Source organism: Rhodamnia argentea, chromosome 4 (assembly GCF_020921035.1).
Source record: "Rhodamnia argentea isolate NSW1041297 chromosome 4, ASM2092103v1, whole genome shotgun sequence".
NCBI classification, from domain to species: Eukaryota; Viridiplantae; Streptophyta; class Magnoliopsida; order Myrtales; family Myrtaceae; genus Rhodamnia; species Rhodamnia argentea.
In genome coordinates, this window is record NC_063153.1 from 19,617,706 (window position 1) to 19,634,791 (window position 17,086).

The following is a 17,086-nucleotide window of genomic DNA, read 5'->3' on the forward strand; positions in this document are numbered from 1 at the left end:
TACCCACTCATGGGCTGCTCAGTTGGTTAGAACGCACTTGGGATTGTGTGGTTAGGCGCATTGGTGCCGGGTTCAATTCCCCAGCTGAACACTTGTGATTTAAGTGGAGGGTCATGGCGATGGGTTGCTATGCTAGTCTCACCCGAGGAATAATCGAGGTGCGCGTAAGCTGGCTCGAACACCTCGGTTATTCAAAAAAAAAAAAAAATTGTCACACGTACACATACACGCCATGTGTATATAACTTGCGCTAGTTTGCATCTATCAATTCTAGTAACCCCAAATCCAGAACTTTTAACCCCCACACATCTGTAACGTCAATAGAATTAGTATCTGTAAATAGCGATGCTAGAGTCAAGGATACACTTTTGGGAGGGAATTATTAAAAGAGAAATAGTGGAGAGAGTTAATCTGAAATACTCATGGACGATCCTCCTCATGCTCGTTTTAGCCTTTGGCTTAGCTTCTCTTCCCGCGACAAAGGCAAGAGACATGTTCCCAGAAGGCTGTGCCAGGGTCGGAGAAGAATGCATCGGCGTCAATTTAGTCCTAAGACTTATTGCATTTGTACATATTGAGTCAATCCGATCAATTTTGATCCAAAATCGCTAATGTAGATGTCGATTATCCTATATGACACGGCTGTCATTGACTTTGACATTTTTTTAATATTATTTTAAAAAATTATGTAAAATATTTAAAAATATTAAAATAATATTTTAAAACTTCAACTTCAACACCAGTCATTTCACGTAGGACAACCAACGTAAAAAAAAAGGTTTATGACTAAATTAGCACAAATATAATAGATTTATAACGTTTTTTTGGCACTTTTTCCTTTTATTTTTTTTATTATCGGAGTATGTGGGTATATTCGATATCAAGAGTGTTGTTTTGAATAAAGTTTTCAATTTTCTTCTTGATTTTTTCAAAGATAGTGGGAAAATGTCAGAAAAATGGAAAACAAAAAGAGAGGGAAAAAAAAAAGGAGGGAAGTGTGGACTTGTTGTGGCGCCTCTCTCTCTCTCTCTTCCTTCTCTGTCGCTGCGACTCTGCGTGTGTGAGAAGTGCGAGGTCGGGGCAGGTTTCTCTGCAATGGCGACCGAGAAGCTAACGGAGTACGAGCGCCAGAGGCTCGAGAACATCAAGCGAAATGATCAGATGATGGCCGCTCTCAAGCTCCATTCCAAGGCCTCCCAGCTCGCCGCTTCCTCCAAGCGCCAAAAGTAATTACTCTCTCTCTCTCTCTCTCACACACACACACACACACATCATTTGGCCTCATTTTTTGAGCAATTTTCGGGTGCCCTTTTGGTTGTCTGCTCTCTGTGATGTGTGTTTTGTCAAATGTCAGAATCGAGAACCAGACCAAAACCTCCGCGTTTAAGAGCTACAAAAAGCCTAAAGACGAGGCTCCGGTCGTTATTCGGCGCTCGCTCCGCGCCAGAGGGATGCCGCCGGACTCTAAGGGTCTCATGGATGATTTCGATGATGCGGCCCATACAGCCCCGGAGTCAAAGTCCAAGTTTTCACCGAGGAATATGGGGTCTTTCTCTTTGGGTGATGCGTACGATGGCGCGGGATCCCGGGATGCATTCGTTCGCGCGATGCGGCGTTTCTCGAAGAAAGCCGAGATGGGCGTTTCGGTCAAAGAGGAAAGTGGAGTTAAGGGGTGTGAAGATGAGATTTTGAGAAATTCAGTCGCAGGTCTGAGTGCACACTCAGTAGGTTGTGGAGATATCAAGAATGAGGATTCATTAGAGTTCGCTGGTTCTTTGACTCCGCAAGTGGGGGATTCATTAGGCTGCCGACTCGAGAGAGAAGGCACCAAGACCGAAGAATCATCGGAGTTCATTAGTACAGTGAAAATGGAGGACTCATTAGGTTATGGAATTAAGAGAGAAGGTCTCGATGATTCCTCAGAGTTCATTAGTTCTTTGACCCTGGAAGAGGAGAATGTTGCTAGAGTTGTCCCCGGTAGGGTAATGGTGGTGAAATTTTTCCCCTCCACCGAACTGAGAATGGTGGCTGTTGGAAGCAAGTATGGAAATGTCGGGTTTTGGAATATGGATCCCGAGAAAGATGAGGGAGACGGCGTGTACTTGTACCGCCCGCATTCTGCTCCAATTGGAGGGATCTCGATCCAACCATTCAACATTGGAAAGGTACTTCTGATGCTTCTTTGGTGCCTTTCTATTATCCAGTTATGAGTATCGATTTATCCTTTTGTTCTCAGTATTATGTCGAATTACGAACAATTCCATGACTAGCATGAAGTTAATTGAAAGCACCTATCTGAGGTGCAGGAATGTGGATACGTGATTCGAACTAAAGCACAAATCGTTTTCATGTGCTTCATGCTGACCATGAATTATATTTTGATCAGTTTCCTGTCAGCTGGTCGGATTCAATATTTGATCATGAAATTATTGCCAATTATACTTTTTTGTTTGTATTAGCACCATTTCATCGTATTTTTAACTATAGGCATAGTGACCCGTTTAGTGCCTCTTATACATTTCTCTCGTATATTCTTAACCTCCAGGAATTTTATTTCCTCACTGACCGGAGAAAAGAAATGAAAGTGAATCCAAACTTGAAAGATTAACAGATTTGTTAAAATACTGATTAGCTGTATAGTAACTCAATCTTCATCATTGCTGTTGTTTGATTCAACTTATCTTAATTTGTGAAAATTACATATGCTATACACGTGTCAATGCGTATATGATAGTTGTGCTAACCATCAGTTCCACAAGAGGGGCAACCATTTTGAGTTCTTATAACCGCTGTGCATCGTAATGATCTTGATAAGTATGTTGTAGCTTGGTGTCCAATCTATGTAATTTGTGTAGGTTGAGTAATGTGGCACTTAAACGAATTTATGATGGTTGATCTTTTGTTCAGATTTTTACCTGCTGCTATGCTGGATTTGTCCGCATGATGGATGTCGAGAAAGAGAGATTTGATTTGGTACATGCCAGTGATGATGCTATCTTTTCTCTCTCTCAACGACCGCATGATGGAAGCTGCTTGTATTTTGGTGAGGGTCGTGGAGGTTTAAATATCTGGGATCTGAGGGTTGGAAAATCCACTGCTTTGTGGGCTCTACATGAAGATAGAATCAACACCATTGACTTTAAACCACAAGATTGCTTTGTCTTTGCAACAAGTTCTACAGATGGCACTGCTTGTATTTGGGATTTGAGGAGAATGGGTGCTGAAAATGTGAAGAGTTTAAAGGTTATTCAACATGAAAGGGCCGTGCACTCTGCTTATTTTTCTCCTTCTGGTAGCAGCCTTGCAACGACAAGGTCAGTTGCAATGACTTCATAGGATGGAATGCTGCATGGTTGTTAAAAGCTTGATTGTGTTTTATAATTTATACTTGAGCGGACTACTGAGTCTTCCTTTTCAGTTACTTCCTTTGATGTTTGAAGGTTATCTTGATTATTTTTAATAAGATAGATGGCTTGTTCTTGCAGTTTTGATGACACTGTATGTATAGCGAGTGGGGACAATTTTGAGAAGACTTCTCACGTGTTCCACAATAACCAGACGGGTAGATGGATCTCCTCTTTCAGGTATGAATTGTTTCGGATAAACTCGAGTTAGAATACTTATAGAAACTTTCAGATGCTGTTATTTCTTGCGCAAGGTTAATGTTATGTTATAATAATTTCAATTGGGTGATTTGTAGACTTGTTCACTCGAGCATCACATGTTAATGATGTCTTTCATGAGCATTTAAAGTGCCTTAGAGGTTGACTATTGGCAAGTCAGGATCCTTATGTTTGTTTAGTGGCACCAGCATGATTACTAGCCAGGTTCTGTCATGAAATTTGAACTCAAGGTTAGAAATTAGAAGCAAATAAAATGGCATGCTGATATAGAGGTGCTTCTTGTTGGTGAAGTGTCAGGTTGTTAATGAAGAACAAAGTCTGAATTTGTACTGTGTTTTAACAATTTGACGATGAATAAATGCTACTACCGTTGTATCAGAATCCATTTACACCAGAAGGGCTGTGATCTTTCCTGTTCAGAATATTTTCGCTGGATGAGTGGACTACATAGCTTATACATACGTATTGGTATTAATGGTACCTTCCAGGGCCTAGGTTTTTATTAGTTTTTCAAGTGTTTATATCTAATTATGTCCAGCTTCTCCATGTCCTGTGTAGTTAACATTCTTCTTCCATCATTCAACACTAGTGGTACAGCTGTTGTCTGTGTGATTAATTTAAGTACCCTGATAGTCTTGGGTTTGTCTGCGCCTATTGCTTTAATCGTACAAGGAATACTTTACTGGTACATATGAGTATTAGATGACTTTGACATCTCATTTCCTTTCCGGGAGCAGAGCAATTTGGGGCTGGGATGATTCATATATCTTCATCGGCAATACAAAGAGAGCAGTTGATGTCATCTCGCCGACGCAAAGTAAAGTTGTCATGAGTTTGCAGAGTCCATGCATGTCTGCAATCCCATGCAGGTTTGATGCACATCCGCTCGAGGTTGGGGTCCTAGCGGGAGCTACTGGAGGTGGTCAGGTTTATACCTGGACATCTCGTAGGTAGCAAATTCACTACAATCCTCGCCAGTTTGTCCAGTTAAAGCTCTAATGCATTACTTGCAAAATGTTGCAGTTTTTGTGATTCGGCTGTTGACTACTTTTTGGCAATAGAAGGCTTTGCTTTTGTCTGTCTGGGTGTTTGATTTTGCTTGAATTTGATCCGAGCCTGGCAAACTTGACTCTGCGTAGCGCAATGAGAAACGTATTTCGGAGGGCCATCCTCAGAATGGTATGTAGGGAAGCTTTTGGTTTTCCCAACGTGTGATATGTAGTTCTATGTACGGAGAGGCCTTCCTAGGGGAATGTTGAATTCAATCTTTACTCAGTCAAGAGACTTGTTTCAAAATGCTCTTCTTTAGAGGAGAGCGTATCTTTGAATCCACTCCATTCTCATGAAGTTGCTGGGATGGTCCTACAGCAGAACAAATGACTAAATAATCAATCAGTAAGTCAAATCTGACTCATACTCGGACAAAGTGTTGCAATCTGCACTAAAATTATGTGATAAAATAATTAAATAATAAATCACGATTTCATTAAATCATGTCTTCATTTAACAGCTTAAGTTTTTAAATAGTCTTTTCCATGCTTCTCAAATTGATGAAAGCATGTTAGAATGCACACGTGCTAATAGCCGGATGTAATGCACTTGACAACTCCTCATATTCCTAAAGGTCTAGAGGTAGTCGTGAGTACATGTGATCTACACTCCATCTCTCGTGACCTCCATAAATATCTCATCTGTTCATACACAATTTTTTTTGGTCGAACTGTTCATACACATTCAGCAGCTGCTTTGTGGACAATGAGGTAAAGCAGATAAAACTGAACTTGATGTTAAAGAGTCGGGTCTAATTGTTGCAGCATATTCAGAAACATTCAGAATGACGATATGGGAAGACATTAGTTATCCCCAAAGCAACGATCTTATCTCTTCCAAGAAGTCAGTTCTACAGGTAGCAGCGTTTCATCATTGAAAAGAACAGCTTGTGCCATGAGTTTACCGAGCAAACCATGGTACAACAGACCTCTGGCACCAAGCCCTCCGAAAAACCAATATTTACAAGAATGATTCCCGACCACCAAATCATCTATTCTACCAAGAACTGGAAGTGATCCCAGGGAAGTGAGCGGCGGCATTGCCCTTATACCTGCCTTAGCTCCAACAAAAGACCAGTCCATGATTTTCGGGTAAATGGCAGAAGCCTTCGGTAAAAGTTGTCCAAGTGCTGTCGAAGCTTCCTCCGCTGATACATCTGATGAATAGTTTCTTGACTTCCACTCCCATGTTGAGCCTACAAATATATCCTGGGGTCCCTGAATAGCAAGCCATGCATCGGCCAGGATCGAGGGGCTGTGATCTGGATAAGTTTCTCTGGAGAAAAGCATTACTATTTGGTGACTTTCTATCGGTTAGTAAAGGAAAAGAGTCACCGAAAAGACAAGCAAGCATAAGTACTTTGACGTGGAAAGAGAGCCAATGAAAATGACAATCAAAAAAGCATACCACGTAAAAATATCCTCAATCTTTTTTTAATGATTCATATATTTTTTATAATGAGCGATGACTCCTCAATCATAAGTACTTTAATGATCCATATATCCTCAAAAAAGCACCAAGCCCTCCGAAAATGACAATTAAGCCCGCCATAAAGCTTTCTGCATCATATTGATACAAGACAGAATGCAATATGGCCCTTACCCAGAATTATCTGGCAGCTGCAAATGAGCGATGACTCCTCTGCATGTCCTAAGGGGAAGTCTGCCAGAGAGCTCGGAAAGGAGGTCTGCTTTGGCCCCTAGACAAACTATTACAGCATCATATTCTCCTAAATTGTCACAAATTCAATTAACAAGAGTTAGCAGTACACATTTGCCAGGTGATTTTCTGGTATAACTAACTTTTCTATTTGATTAGCAAATGAGAATATCCAATGTAACGACGGAGTAACTTGGAATACCTTCAAAATCACAGAGTCTGTCAATTGATTTCCTGTGCATGTAAAGCTCTTTTCCTCCAAAACTTGAGGTTGACATCTCTTCTACTAAATCTTGACAAGCCAAGAAAAGTGCCTAGTAAACTTAATTCAATGTAAAATGATAATTAGGAAGAAACAATAGAAGGAAAGATTAATCCTTGATGCTCAATACCAACCTGAAGATAGCACAAAGGATGAATATTCACTGCCTCAGGCATATGGAAGACAGAGTTAAAAGGCACTTTCATGTTAGGCACCAGAGCTTCTGCAGCATCCTTGTCAATTGACTCTATTTTACAAAAGGGAAGGCAATTTTGTGCATTCTGAACATGAACAAAGCACCTAGATCACAAGATAACCACTAACAAGAAATTCTAACATGGTGATCAGAAAATTACATTAGTCAATGTATCCAGGTGTTTTGCATCCATTGCTGGTCTTAAGATGCCCCTGCAGTAAACACCATATGAAACATCAACCAGCATTAAAAACCTATACAAAGAAATTGAAATAACCTAAGACAGAAGGTTATAGACCACAAGAAGAAAGATGGAGTGAAAGAGAGTTGCTAGAAATTAATAGCAGAATGAAATGTGAAAAGGTTAAGAAAATATATGTAGGCACAAGAAACAGGTGGAATTGAGAAGTCAATGCACGATAGCAGAAGAATATATGTAGACAAAGCCCTCTAATACACAGCATAGAAGTTCGTCAAACAGGCCTAGAAAGCATTTCAACAGTGAAACCAAGAGTCAACCTCAATTGTTGACAAGTCCTAAAAGTGAAAGACAGTCCAATGCCAGCAAAAGAAAGACTAGAAGTGTGATTATAAAATAGAGTACCTTCTCCTAATAATACTATCACCTAAATTCCACTCAAGCTTCACGTTTTGAGGATTTGAATTCCTCTTATGCACCACTCTTTCGGCAATTTTTAGAAGCTTTAGACACTCTTTCCAACATTCTGCACCCTGCCAAAGAAGTTTAACTGCAAATCATAGAAAATTAGTTTAGTCTGGCCAATCAAAATTTAAAGCCATGATGAGAAGCTCCGATAGTAAAAGCCATCAATCAGACCAGTGATTAGTCTACAAGTAAAGGAGGTGATGAGGACCTTTGGGTGAATATGGGTGAAGAAGTCCTCCAGCAATTCCAGATGCACCACCACCAATGCCACTTTCATCATATATGTCAACTCTTAGATGCAACTCTTCCGGGCTGTGCTGCAAAAGTAAATTGCGAAAAATGAACGAATTATAGAGAACAAGCATAGACCTGACCAACATCAAAAGTACCGCTAAGCATATGTTAAAATATATAAAGCGTACAAAATAACAGAGCCAAACAATATTTAGGATTCCCGACAGGCACAAACGAGGATCGTAGAATCTGAATCTTCAAAACAAAAAAGCCTGTATGAAAATTCCAAAGCGGCAACACACTGCAAATGCTATGACCCAGTAACTGTCACTCCCAATGAAAAAGTGGAGTCAAGAAATAAAAAAGACGTCGTCGGGGAGGGGAAAGGACATGAAAAACATAGTTCAGCTGAAATATCAAGCCTCTGAGGAGTTAAAAAAGACCACAAAACCAGTTCCCCAGTCATCTTGCTATCAATCAATAGTTCTATACAAAGAACTAGTTTTCCATGCTTCACAATATCAGCGCAAAGACAAATCATCCACCAGGACTCACCTCTCACGGATTCATACTCACTACTATCAATTTGGTCAGCCTAAGCACGTGCCTTCCTAGTCCTGCTACAACCTAGATTCTTACACTAGCCATTAACAAGTTCTCGAGGCATCCACGCCATTTCTAATAAAATCAGCTGCGTTCTGATGAATACGAAATGAAACCTTTCGCAGCGTGCACAGCAGCGTTTCTTCCTCATCGCAGGTGCTCAATGCCTAATCACCTCAGCGGAACCAGACTAACATAACGGCAAAGCCCCTTCTCTTTTATCTTTACAATTCTATAATTTGTAAATGAAATCTGCGAACGTATAATGAACAGACAGGAGTAGAGTACCCGCAACAGATGCCAGGCCACAGAGAGTCCCGCAAAGCCAGCACCAAGCACAGCGTATCTGCATTGCAAACGCACGACGAAGAATAAAAATCATATCTTTTCCACGGAAACAAGTGACCCAGCATTCAATTTCATGGTTTTTGAGTCATGGGAATGAGAAAGGGTACCTCAGAGGACGTTCAGCGAGAGAGTGTTGACGAGTAGAGAGAGACGCCATTAAAGGGGAGGTTCTCCTTCTGCTTCGACGGCGTGGAGCATAGCAGGGGGGACGGACCACCGGTTTAGGAGGAAGAAGAAGCAGTTCCATATTGAAAAGAAGTGGACGCAGGGGGCTCTGTTATGTCATATGGTTTATATATGGACTCCAAAAGTAATTTATAATCTGCAAAGTATAAATTTTTCATTTACAAATGCTTAAGAATATAAACATGATTTACAGCACCAAGCCTTATTCTTACGAATGCAAAATATAAATCAGGGACGCCATCTTCGAATTTTAAAACAGTAATATTGCAATTCGAAGATGTCATCACCAGTAATTTTCCACTAATTTCGTTTTTTTTGTCTCTCGATTAATCGTAATTGAACAATTCATTATGGCTAGTAATTTTTCATCATTAAAAGTAATTTCCTTTCTTGTCCGCAAGAAAATGGTGGAAGCACCCGGTAAATATCCTACAATTTTGTAAATTTCCTCAAGTATCGTAACTTGTGCTTCTTGTTCTTGGTAATCATGCCTCTAACAACTATAATTTGCCTGACGTCATCATGATTTGGACCGCACCTATGGAATCACTAGGGTCGCGCGACCCCAAGCGGCCTCAATCAACGGATGCGGTGCTAGATCTGGCTCACCGGCAGCGGAAGCCCTTTGTCGGCTGGAAAGGGTTTTGACTTTTTATTTTCTTGAAAATAAAGAAATAAAAAAGAAATAAGAAATATGCAACACCAAAAGTCCCTTGCAAATTTTTTTCCAAACATTACTTAGCCTAAAATTGCATTTCAAAGTATTTTTTACCAAATGTTATTTGCATTTTCCCAAAGCCATTTAGGCTAAAGATATTTACATTTGCTCAAAGTCCACTTTTAAAGTAGAACTAAACACACCCTTAATATTTTCCTTTTTTGCATAGCATTATCGCTATAGAGTACGATAATAAGAGAATGCTACATCTTAGTAATTAACCATTGGCGCTGCATATTGACTTGTAATAAGTGACGGACCTCGTGATCGGTAATTGTAAATCACATAGTAAATGATGATTAGTCATCTATCTTTAAACATAGTAAATCACCTCAAATTCTCGTAAGCTTGAAGGTCCTAATTCCATTGCTTCTCTTGTGAAATAGTAAGCAATCCTTGTGAAATATTAAAACTTTCCTTTTTTCCTTATTCTTAGTACATTTCCACAAATGGTTGCATCATTCCTTTCAAGTTAATTGGATCTTATCCATAAACACTAATCCTTGGTTGACATTTTTCCTTGATGTGTCTTTTTTAGACTTTGTTCAAAAGCACCCCTAGGGCAGTTTACAGATTATGCTTTTGAAATTTGTCTTTTAACGAGTTGTAAACGAAATAAATTTTCAATCTTAATGTTGTTTAAATGCATCGAAAATTGTTAATGTCATCCTTGGAATATTATGAATGAAAAAATTCCTGTTTTGGATCTAAACGAGCCCAATTCATCTGAGCCGCCCAATCACGTAAGCCCCTAGGGCAACCCACATAATCCGACAACTAGTATCAACTGGGAAAATAGGCACCACTTCACGACCCACTACACAGTAATGTTTGGAATGGCTAAAGTTGAAAGCATTCATCAGATAAACTCCATGCGATGCACTGTTCTCTTGCCCAGACTTTGACTTGAAATATAAAACGCTTTACACATGTAACTCCTACAAAATCTAATTCTCTAACTTCAACTGAACTAACATCTGATGATGAATAAGCATACATAGTAGACGAGCCAGGACATGAGTATGTAACAGCCGCCCATCATCATAAATTGCACCAGATGTAATGCTTGCTGCCTGCAATGTTGGCTAACCGTACTCCATGTTGCAGTCGGCGAGTTTACATTATGCTACTTGCCAATGCAATGTACTCTTGAACATCACGCTTTCCGGAGGATGAGGCGCCTTTCTCTCTTATATTCGACTTCATCTCTTTGGTGCATTATTATGAGAGCTCTTCTCACCTGACGCAGAACATCAGTCAAATACCAGGATGCTAATCGGCAGCATGCCTTCTGGGGCGAATTATTTTGAAACCGAAGAGTCATAGAAAGTTAAAAATTCACAAGAGAACGAACAGACAACCGCTTTTAGCCAAACGACCGCACATTCTGGTGAATGTTCACAAGTTTTATAATAAGCCAATAGTAAATTAATTGATAGAAAAAAAAATCATCCCAAAGGATAAACTCCATTTGTATAATAGGCACACAGCATAACTTCCCCATAATGAGAGTCACTGTCAAATTGGATTTTGTTAATCATAGTAACGGCTAATATTAATGAGTAATAAGATCGAGGTAGGGGTAATATGTAAATATAAGATAATGAAACACTTACTATAGACTCGTTCATCCCCATTCTAGTCAGCTCGTCGATCAACTTTCTTTCTGATATGTGGTTCCCGATTCCTATTCTTCTCTTTATTTGAGTTTCGGCTTGCTGGTGATGGAAATAATGATTAGTAGAGACACCTCATGCAAAGAGTCAACCTAATGAAAATAAAAAAGTCATGCGAGTGTTGGATCAGATCGATAGACGTGAGAGATTATTGACAAACCTTGATCTCGTTTGCCATTTCAGGGGTAAGATTTACTTGTTGATTTATCCCAGAACGTGCCGCATCCATCGTGGAAACAGTAAAAAGCCTGATTGCTTCTTGCACATTCTCCTCAGTGGCAACATGGGATCTAAATGAATGATCAAACAGTGCAGAAGGAGACAGCACTTTCATTATTGCACAAAATAAATAAGGTAAGTTCTATCAGAATCAATTGGATAAAAAAAATATATATCAGAATCAAGAACAGGCACGTGTCAATCCAATTTATTCAAGAGCCAAGAGCCCAAGGACTGATGATATGATTCAATAAAACCTTATGACACGAGAAAAACTATCTTCAATTAAATATTACTGGAGCAATTCCAAAAGAACCATTTTTCAACCAATGTCATGTGATGAAGAAAGGCACAGCTCATCAAATGATATTTCCATTTATTGTCATAGTTGTGACAGTAGAATAAATGAGATTAAACACAGTGCACAGAATGTGGACAATAAAATGGAGACTACATCTTCTAATGTCATGCCCAAGCACAAAACTTCGTTTCTTCATTCACCAGCGTATGGAAAAAAAGACAGACTCTTCTAGCTTGAGATATTCCATGCTTCCTCAATTTGGCGAAATATGCATACAGTGTCCAAAACATGACAAATATTACACAAGAAAAGAAAAATAATACAGATTGCTTGTTTGCCACTAAAACCAGATGCAACATATTGGACCCAACTAAAGTTTCATGTGAAAGTTTGTCTGTACGTCTAATGTTAAATCTTACAATTTCATTCTTGCTAGAGCCTCGCTTAGCCTGACAATAGCTTCCAGCTGCCTAACTGTGATAGGTATAGCAGCTGCCTCACCAGTATCATTAGCCTGCTGCCTCATGTCCTACAAAAAGCACATGCATAAGATATCAAATCAATAAACAGCTTCGAAACAATTGGATCAACAGTCACCTAAGGACCTCAAATCTGGGTTTAAACCATCAAAATCCAGCAGCACTCAAAGTGCAGTTCATAATCAGACTTAAGTAGTGGATCAGTTACATGGAAATTCCCTATCCAGAAAGCCATCAACTTGAATATTTCCCAAGCTCTAACCAGGGATGTGATTCGACATAGAAGAGCAAAGCATTCAAATTCTTGAACACCTGCATCTACTCGGCCACAACATACCATGTTAAAATGGACAATTACTGGCCTTAGCATGATGACCAAGGAGAATTCAAAAGTTGATCATGAGTGTCTCCAAATACAAACACATCCCACACATTGACCACCTCTAAAGCTTTCCTGGATTTAAAACAATCATCTCCCAAGCATATTTTTATGAAGCAAGTCACTGTGTCACCTGATCAACTGGAACTATACTTGAGAACATGTGCAAATACACTGGGGTGAAAAGTGACAACAGATACCTGTCTAATCGTAACATAACTATTCTGCAGCAACGCAGATGCTGATTCTGACAGACGAGGATGGCATTCAGCTCGACAATATTGTATATACCTGTACAGAGGGCAAGTCAAACAGCTCAACACCCACACATAGTTAACCAAGTGGAAATTTGTGAAATTGACATGCAATTCATAATACTATCACCTCTTCAGCCAATTTTCTTCTTTTGAAGCTCTACTATCGGCTGAGGCTGCATTGGCAGAAGCGTGGACTTTTATAATATGGCTTGCTATGATCTGAAAGAAGAAATTTTCGATTGAGTTATAATTGAGCGCGTGCTTTTAAATCCATATGCATATATTTCGCTCCAACGTGTATTAATCTCTGTTTCCTCAGAAAATGACACTCTTGAATGCTTCTGTTTCCTCAATCAAGTTGAATAGAAAGTCACTATGCAAGTTGTGGATAAAATTTTAAAATTGAATCTCTTCAAGCTTAGCTGACCCTGTATAATTGGAAAAACTATAAGAGCATTGAGGGTAGGTTACCTTATCTTGAGAGTACATCCTGACATCTTTAACAATAAAAATCAGATCAAATCTAGAGAGGATAGTTGTCTGCAGGTCAATATTGTCCTGTGCAGTCTGGAACATGAAAGGTATTTAATTAATTACAAGAAATAATTAATATCAACTAAAGGGAATAGAAGTTATGCAAACAGACCTTCAGGTCATCATAACGTCCTGATGGCGGGTTAGCAGCAGCAAGAACAGATGTTCTAGAGTTGAGAACTGTTGTGATTCCTGCTTTGGCTATAGATATTGTTTGCTGCTCCATGGCTTCATGAATAGCAACTCTGAGTTCAAAAGAAGTTTGAATAAGGTAGAGTTCAGAAAGCTCCTTAATTGATGTTCACAAGGAGATATGTATCAAAATTTAGTGTAAATTACCTGTCCTCCGGTCTCATTTTGTCAAATTCATCAATACAGACCACACCACCATCTGCCAAAACCATTGCTCCTCCTTCAAGATAAAATTCCCGCTGAATGGAACAGATATTTTCACCAAAAAGTCAGGACTTTATACTTTGTGAAGGAAGGGAAAAATGACCCATTAAGTAATCAAGACTCACAGAGCTTCCATCACGGATGACTGATGCTGTAAGACCAGCTGCGGATGAGCCTTTTCCTGAAGTATAAACAGCAATTGGGGCTGTCTTCTCAACGAACTTAAGAAACTGAAAAAAGAAATATCAAGTCAGCAATCACAGGTGATAATGCATAGACTTGATCTCATTAGAAAGGTTTCCAAGAAAAAAGAACAGCAATTTGTGTGTTCTTTAATTTGGCGAGGTCAAACAAACAGCTAAGGAACTAACCTGTGATTTGGCTGTAGAGGGGTCCCCAAGAAGCAACACATTGATGTCGCCTCTTAGTTTTACACCATCAGGCAAAACCTGATGTTGCAAGGTTATTTGATTGCATCATTAGATCAACGGCAGTCAAGTCTGATAGATATCAATATAAAGCCAGAATAGATAATTACGTACCTTTCTTGATCCTCCAAATAAAAGACAGGCCACTGCTTTTTTCACATCATCATGACCAAAAATAGATGGGGCGATTTTAGAACAAATATGTTTGTACGCATCAGGTTGTGCAGCAATTTTTTTGAATTCTTCTACCTAAATAACACATGGATACATCTATTACAGTCTGTACAATATAACAACTTTCTTGCCCACAATAACTATAGCAGCACATCAGGTTCAAGTGACATGTCATAGACCTAAAAAGTGGTAATATCCACAAGTTTCCATGTGAAGATTGGAGAAGTATGTATATCAGAGAAAGCATGTTCTTATCGTTGAAAGTGTATTTGCAGGAGGAAACAGGCACAGCACTTCATAAGCAAAAAAAACTACCTCCTCAGAGGTGAAAGCTGCTGGACCTCTAGAGTTGGCCTGATTTGTTTCTTCCATGCCTACAACTCGGATGTATGGCTGTCTCACAGCTACAGCTCCTCTGTGGCTGCACAAAATTACACCACCCAAGATTTAGGACCAAAGGTAATCCTAATAGAAAGGCGACTATCACCAACCAGAATGGCACAGCATATCTTACGAGGCAGATGAATTTGGAGATTGAAAAATGCTATAGATCCCCATAATGCTCAATCTTGTGCCAGGTACAATTGTTTGGACAAGATAGCGATCCACAGATAGAAGAATATTTCTTGGAAGCTCCCCAGTTGGTACATCCTTCCATCAGCAAAGAAGAGGCCCATTAGTCAAATAGAAGTCAGGTTTTCTTGCCTACGCAAACTTCATATGCATGAGAATGTTACCTCAGGGTTTTCTTGCAATTTTAGTGTCTGTTGATCAACATATTTGCTCCTATCAGGAACCACAAGCCATGGATCAATTGGACACCTTTCTTCTCCAAGCTGCAGAAATTCAATTGCAATGAGCTGGAAGACACCATGTGCAAGTTCAAAGAGATCTAAGAAAGGCAAAACAATGAACCTGTGGGATATGATCACATGATCTAGGAACAATGGCACCACCAAGCCCAGGACGGCAGGGGACAATTTTCACATTTCTACAGTTCTTGCACACCAAAGTCACATAAGTAGCTTTTGCCTTCGTCCTCGAAGCAGCAATGGTTATTCCTGCTATTTTCACAAGCTTTGATATGTATTGAGCCTACAATAACAAGAGCAACCTCAGAATAACAGAAAAAAAAGAAGAGATTTGATTACAGAAATCAAACAAGTCCATACTTTTCCGGGTAGATGTAAAAAAAAAAAAAAAAAAAAAGACGCCAAAATTTCATTGTTCAATTTCACTTAAGCAAGATTAAGACACAACTGATAAAACAGCGTAGCGCTATAAATCAAAACACCTGAGCAACCATTCTCCAACCAAGAAAAATGGCAACAAAAGAACCCACTAACCCCGACAGACCGCATAGACACGGGATCCTCCTTTGATGTCAGCAAGATCTGAACATCCCCCGTTTCTGGCTCCTCCATTTCACCTGTCTCTCCGGGCACCTTCGACTTCAAGCTCACTAAAACCTCTGCTGCTGCTGTCTCGAACTACAAAAGACAAGATCAAAATTATCATCTAGAAAAGCAAGCAAATTTATATACTCAATCGATCAGCAAAAAAAATAATCCTTTCATGAGATCCCAAAATGGAACGACACGAGGTCTTAAAGTATCCAAATGCAAGAACTCGCAGTACAGTATAATGAAATGATTCTCAAAATGAACTTCATATCACCCAATTTCTCAACTTCAACATAAAGGAAGCGCGCCAAACATTGCTTTAAGTGAGAACTATACCCTAATTTTAAGAACCCGTGGAACTTCATTTAAAATATAACGCTTTTGACCAACTCCAATTGAATGCAGAAAACGAAATCCAACTAGCAAAAGGAATCTTTCTATGCAAATTACCCTACCAGAGGCAAATAATCGGCGGGAGAAGAGCGTAGCAACGACGGGAGATCAGCATCGAACGCGTCGAGGTCTTCCATGTCGACGGCGAGGAACTTAGGGTTGTGGACGAGGCTCTCCCTGTAAGGGAAAGTGTTCTTCGAGGTCTCGAAACCCCGGATGAACTCCTTAAACTTGCGGAGGACGGAGTGGCGAGTCGCGGCGGCCTCCGAGTTGTCGGCGGTGCCGTCGCCGAGAACCTGCGCCTGGTCGCTGTAGTACACCGCTCCTTCGTCCCACCCCGACATCTTGAGCTGCTCCAAGCGGAAACGATTGATCGCTCTATTTCTCTCTCTCTCTCTCTCTCTCTCTCTAGAGAAGGAAGAGGATGTTTCTCTGCTAGGGATTTGAGGAAGAGAGAGAGAGATAGAGGGGAAATGCGGGGAGAGAGAGGACTTTGGCGGGAAAGCTATGGCGGGAAATGGTTGAGGGGAGCTTTAGGCACGTGCAGTGCCACGTGCGTAATGAAGCGGGGCCTTCTCGAGAAAAAAAAAAAAAAAATAGTCCGAACATGTTGAATCGAAACCGTCCTCTCATTGAATCAATAACTCTCTTTCACTAAAAAAAAACGAAATCTTTTTCCAACCAAACATATCCAATACATTTCCATGGTTAATATTACCTTTGGAAATATATTAATGACGGTTAAATTGATCGGTAACTTATCAAATGAATTGTTTATTGAAAGATTTCTTATGATTTAGCTTGAAATCTGTTCATGCACGGCCACGACCGGTACCGCGTGTTTCTGCATATGTGTTTCTTCATATTTACATGTCACGTGAGGTTTATAACATATTGAAAA

General features: G+C 39.8%; 3 protein-coding genes across 10 annotated transcripts; 1 reads left to right on the plus strand and 2 right to left on the minus strand.

Moving 5' to 3' along the window:
* Nucleotides 1–1,016: 1,016 nt before the first annotated feature.
* On the plus strand, nucleotides 1,017–4,704 carry LOC115752550 (WD repeat-containing protein 76). Of its 2 annotated transcripts, none has more exons than XM_030690786.2 (5): nucleotides 1,017–1,226; nucleotides 1,355–2,165; nucleotides 2,908–3,314; nucleotides 3,486–3,584; nucleotides 4,361–4,704. In XM_030690786.2, the coding sequence occupies exons 1-5, from the start codon at nucleotides 1,096–1,098 to the stop codon at nucleotides 4,575–4,577; spliced, it is 1,665 nt and encodes a 554-aa protein (XP_030546646.1). In that variant the 5' UTR covers nucleotides 1,017–1,095; the 3' UTR covers nucleotides 4,578–4,704. The 2 variants fall into 2 exon arrangements, with proteins under 2 accessions (XP_030546646.1, XP_030546648.1); XM_030690788.2 differs by having other exon boundaries at nucleotides 4,296–4,408.
* A 776-nt stretch (nucleotides 4,705–5,480) lies between these two features.
* On the minus strand, nucleotides 5,481–8,923 carry LOC115752551 (putative thiamine biosynthesis oxidoreductase ThiO). Of its 6 annotated transcripts, none has more exons than XM_030690793.2 (9): nucleotides 8,750–8,923; nucleotides 8,583–8,640; nucleotides 7,666–7,769; nucleotides 7,395–7,522; nucleotides 6,951–7,002; nucleotides 6,729–6,875; nucleotides 6,535–6,646; nucleotides 6,276–6,402; nucleotides 5,481–5,948 (listed from the first exon to the last, which is right to left on the minus strand). In XM_030690793.2, exons 3-9 carry the CDS (start codon nucleotides 7,735–7,737, stop codon nucleotides 5,501–5,503), a joined length of 1,086 nt encoding a protein of 361 aa, XP_030546653.1. In that variant the 5' UTR covers nucleotides 7,738–7,769; nucleotides 8,583–8,640; nucleotides 8,750–8,923; the 3' UTR covers nucleotides 5,481–5,500. The 6 variants fall into 6 exon arrangements, with proteins under 6 accessions (XP_030546653.1, XP_030546651.1, XP_030546652.1 ...); XM_030690791.2 differs by having other exon boundaries at nucleotides 7,395–7,515; nucleotides 7,666–7,774; XM_030690792.2 differs by having other exon boundaries at nucleotides 7,666–7,774.
* A 1,402-nt stretch (nucleotides 8,924–10,325) lies between these two features.
* Nucleotides 10,326–16,645, minus strand: LOC115752637 (DNA replication licensing factor MCM5). Of its 2 annotated transcripts, XM_030690919.2 has the most exons (19): nucleotides 16,248–16,645; nucleotides 15,736–15,879; nucleotides 15,305–15,484; nucleotides 15,127–15,225; nucleotides 14,904–15,040; nucleotides 14,705–14,810; nucleotides 14,330–14,464; nucleotides 14,159–14,236; nucleotides 13,913–14,017; nucleotides 13,731–13,822; nucleotides 13,504–13,636; nucleotides 13,329–13,424; nucleotides 12,985–13,076; nucleotides 12,801–12,891; nucleotides 12,162–12,271; nucleotides 11,383–11,512; nucleotides 11,163–11,264; nucleotides 10,682–10,786; nucleotides 10,326–10,645 (listed from the first exon to the last, which is right to left on the minus strand). In XM_030690919.2, the coding sequence occupies exons 1-18, from the start codon at nucleotides 16,527–16,529 to the stop codon at nucleotides 10,703–10,705; spliced, it is 2,196 nt and encodes a 731-aa protein (XP_030546779.1). In that variant the 5' UTR covers nucleotides 16,530–16,645; the 3' UTR covers nucleotides 10,326–10,645; nucleotides 10,682–10,702. The 2 variants fall into 2 exon arrangements, with proteins under 2 accessions (XP_030546779.1, XP_030546778.1); XM_030690918.2 differs by having other exon boundaries at nucleotides 10,326–10,786.
* Between the last annotated feature and the right edge of the window lie 441 nt (nucleotides 16,646–17,086).

Coding starts and splice junctions, on each gene's coding strand:
- LOC115752637 (XM_030690919.2), bottom strand. CDS start 16,529: ATGTCGGGGTGGGACGAAGGAGCGGTGTACTACAGCGACCAGGCGCAG. Junction 15,041..15,126: donor AATTGCAAGAAAACCCTGAG/GTAACATTCTCA, acceptor TGCTGATGGAAG/GATGTACCAACTGGGGAGCT. Junction 13,425..13,503: donor GACGTTATGATGACCTGAAG/GTCTGTTTGCAT, acceptor TTCATGTTCCAG/ACTGCACAGGACAATATTGA.
- LOC115752551 (XM_030690790.2), bottom strand. CDS start 8,889: ATGGAACTGCTTCTTCTTCCTCCTAAACCGGTGGTCCGTCCCCCCTGC. Junction 7,540..7,665: donor TCACCCATATTCACCCAAAG/GTCCTCATCACC, acceptor TATGATTTGCAG/TTAAACTTCTTTGGCAGGGT. Junction 6,876..6,950: donor ACCTGGATACATTGACTAAT/GTAATTTTCTGA, acceptor GTTCATGTTCAG/AATGCACAAAATTGCCTTCC.
- LOC115752550 (XM_030690786.2), top strand. CDS start 1,096: ATGGCGACCGAGAAGCTAACGGAGTACGAGCGCCAGAGGCTCGAGAAC. Junction 1,227..1,354: donor GCTTCCTCCAAGCGCCAAAA/GTAATTACTCTC, acceptor GTCAAATGTCAG/AATCGAGAACCAGACCAAAA. Junction 2,166..2,907: donor AACCATTCAACATTGGAAAG/GTACTTCTGATG, acceptor TCTTTTGTTCAG/ATTTTTACCTGCTGCTATGC.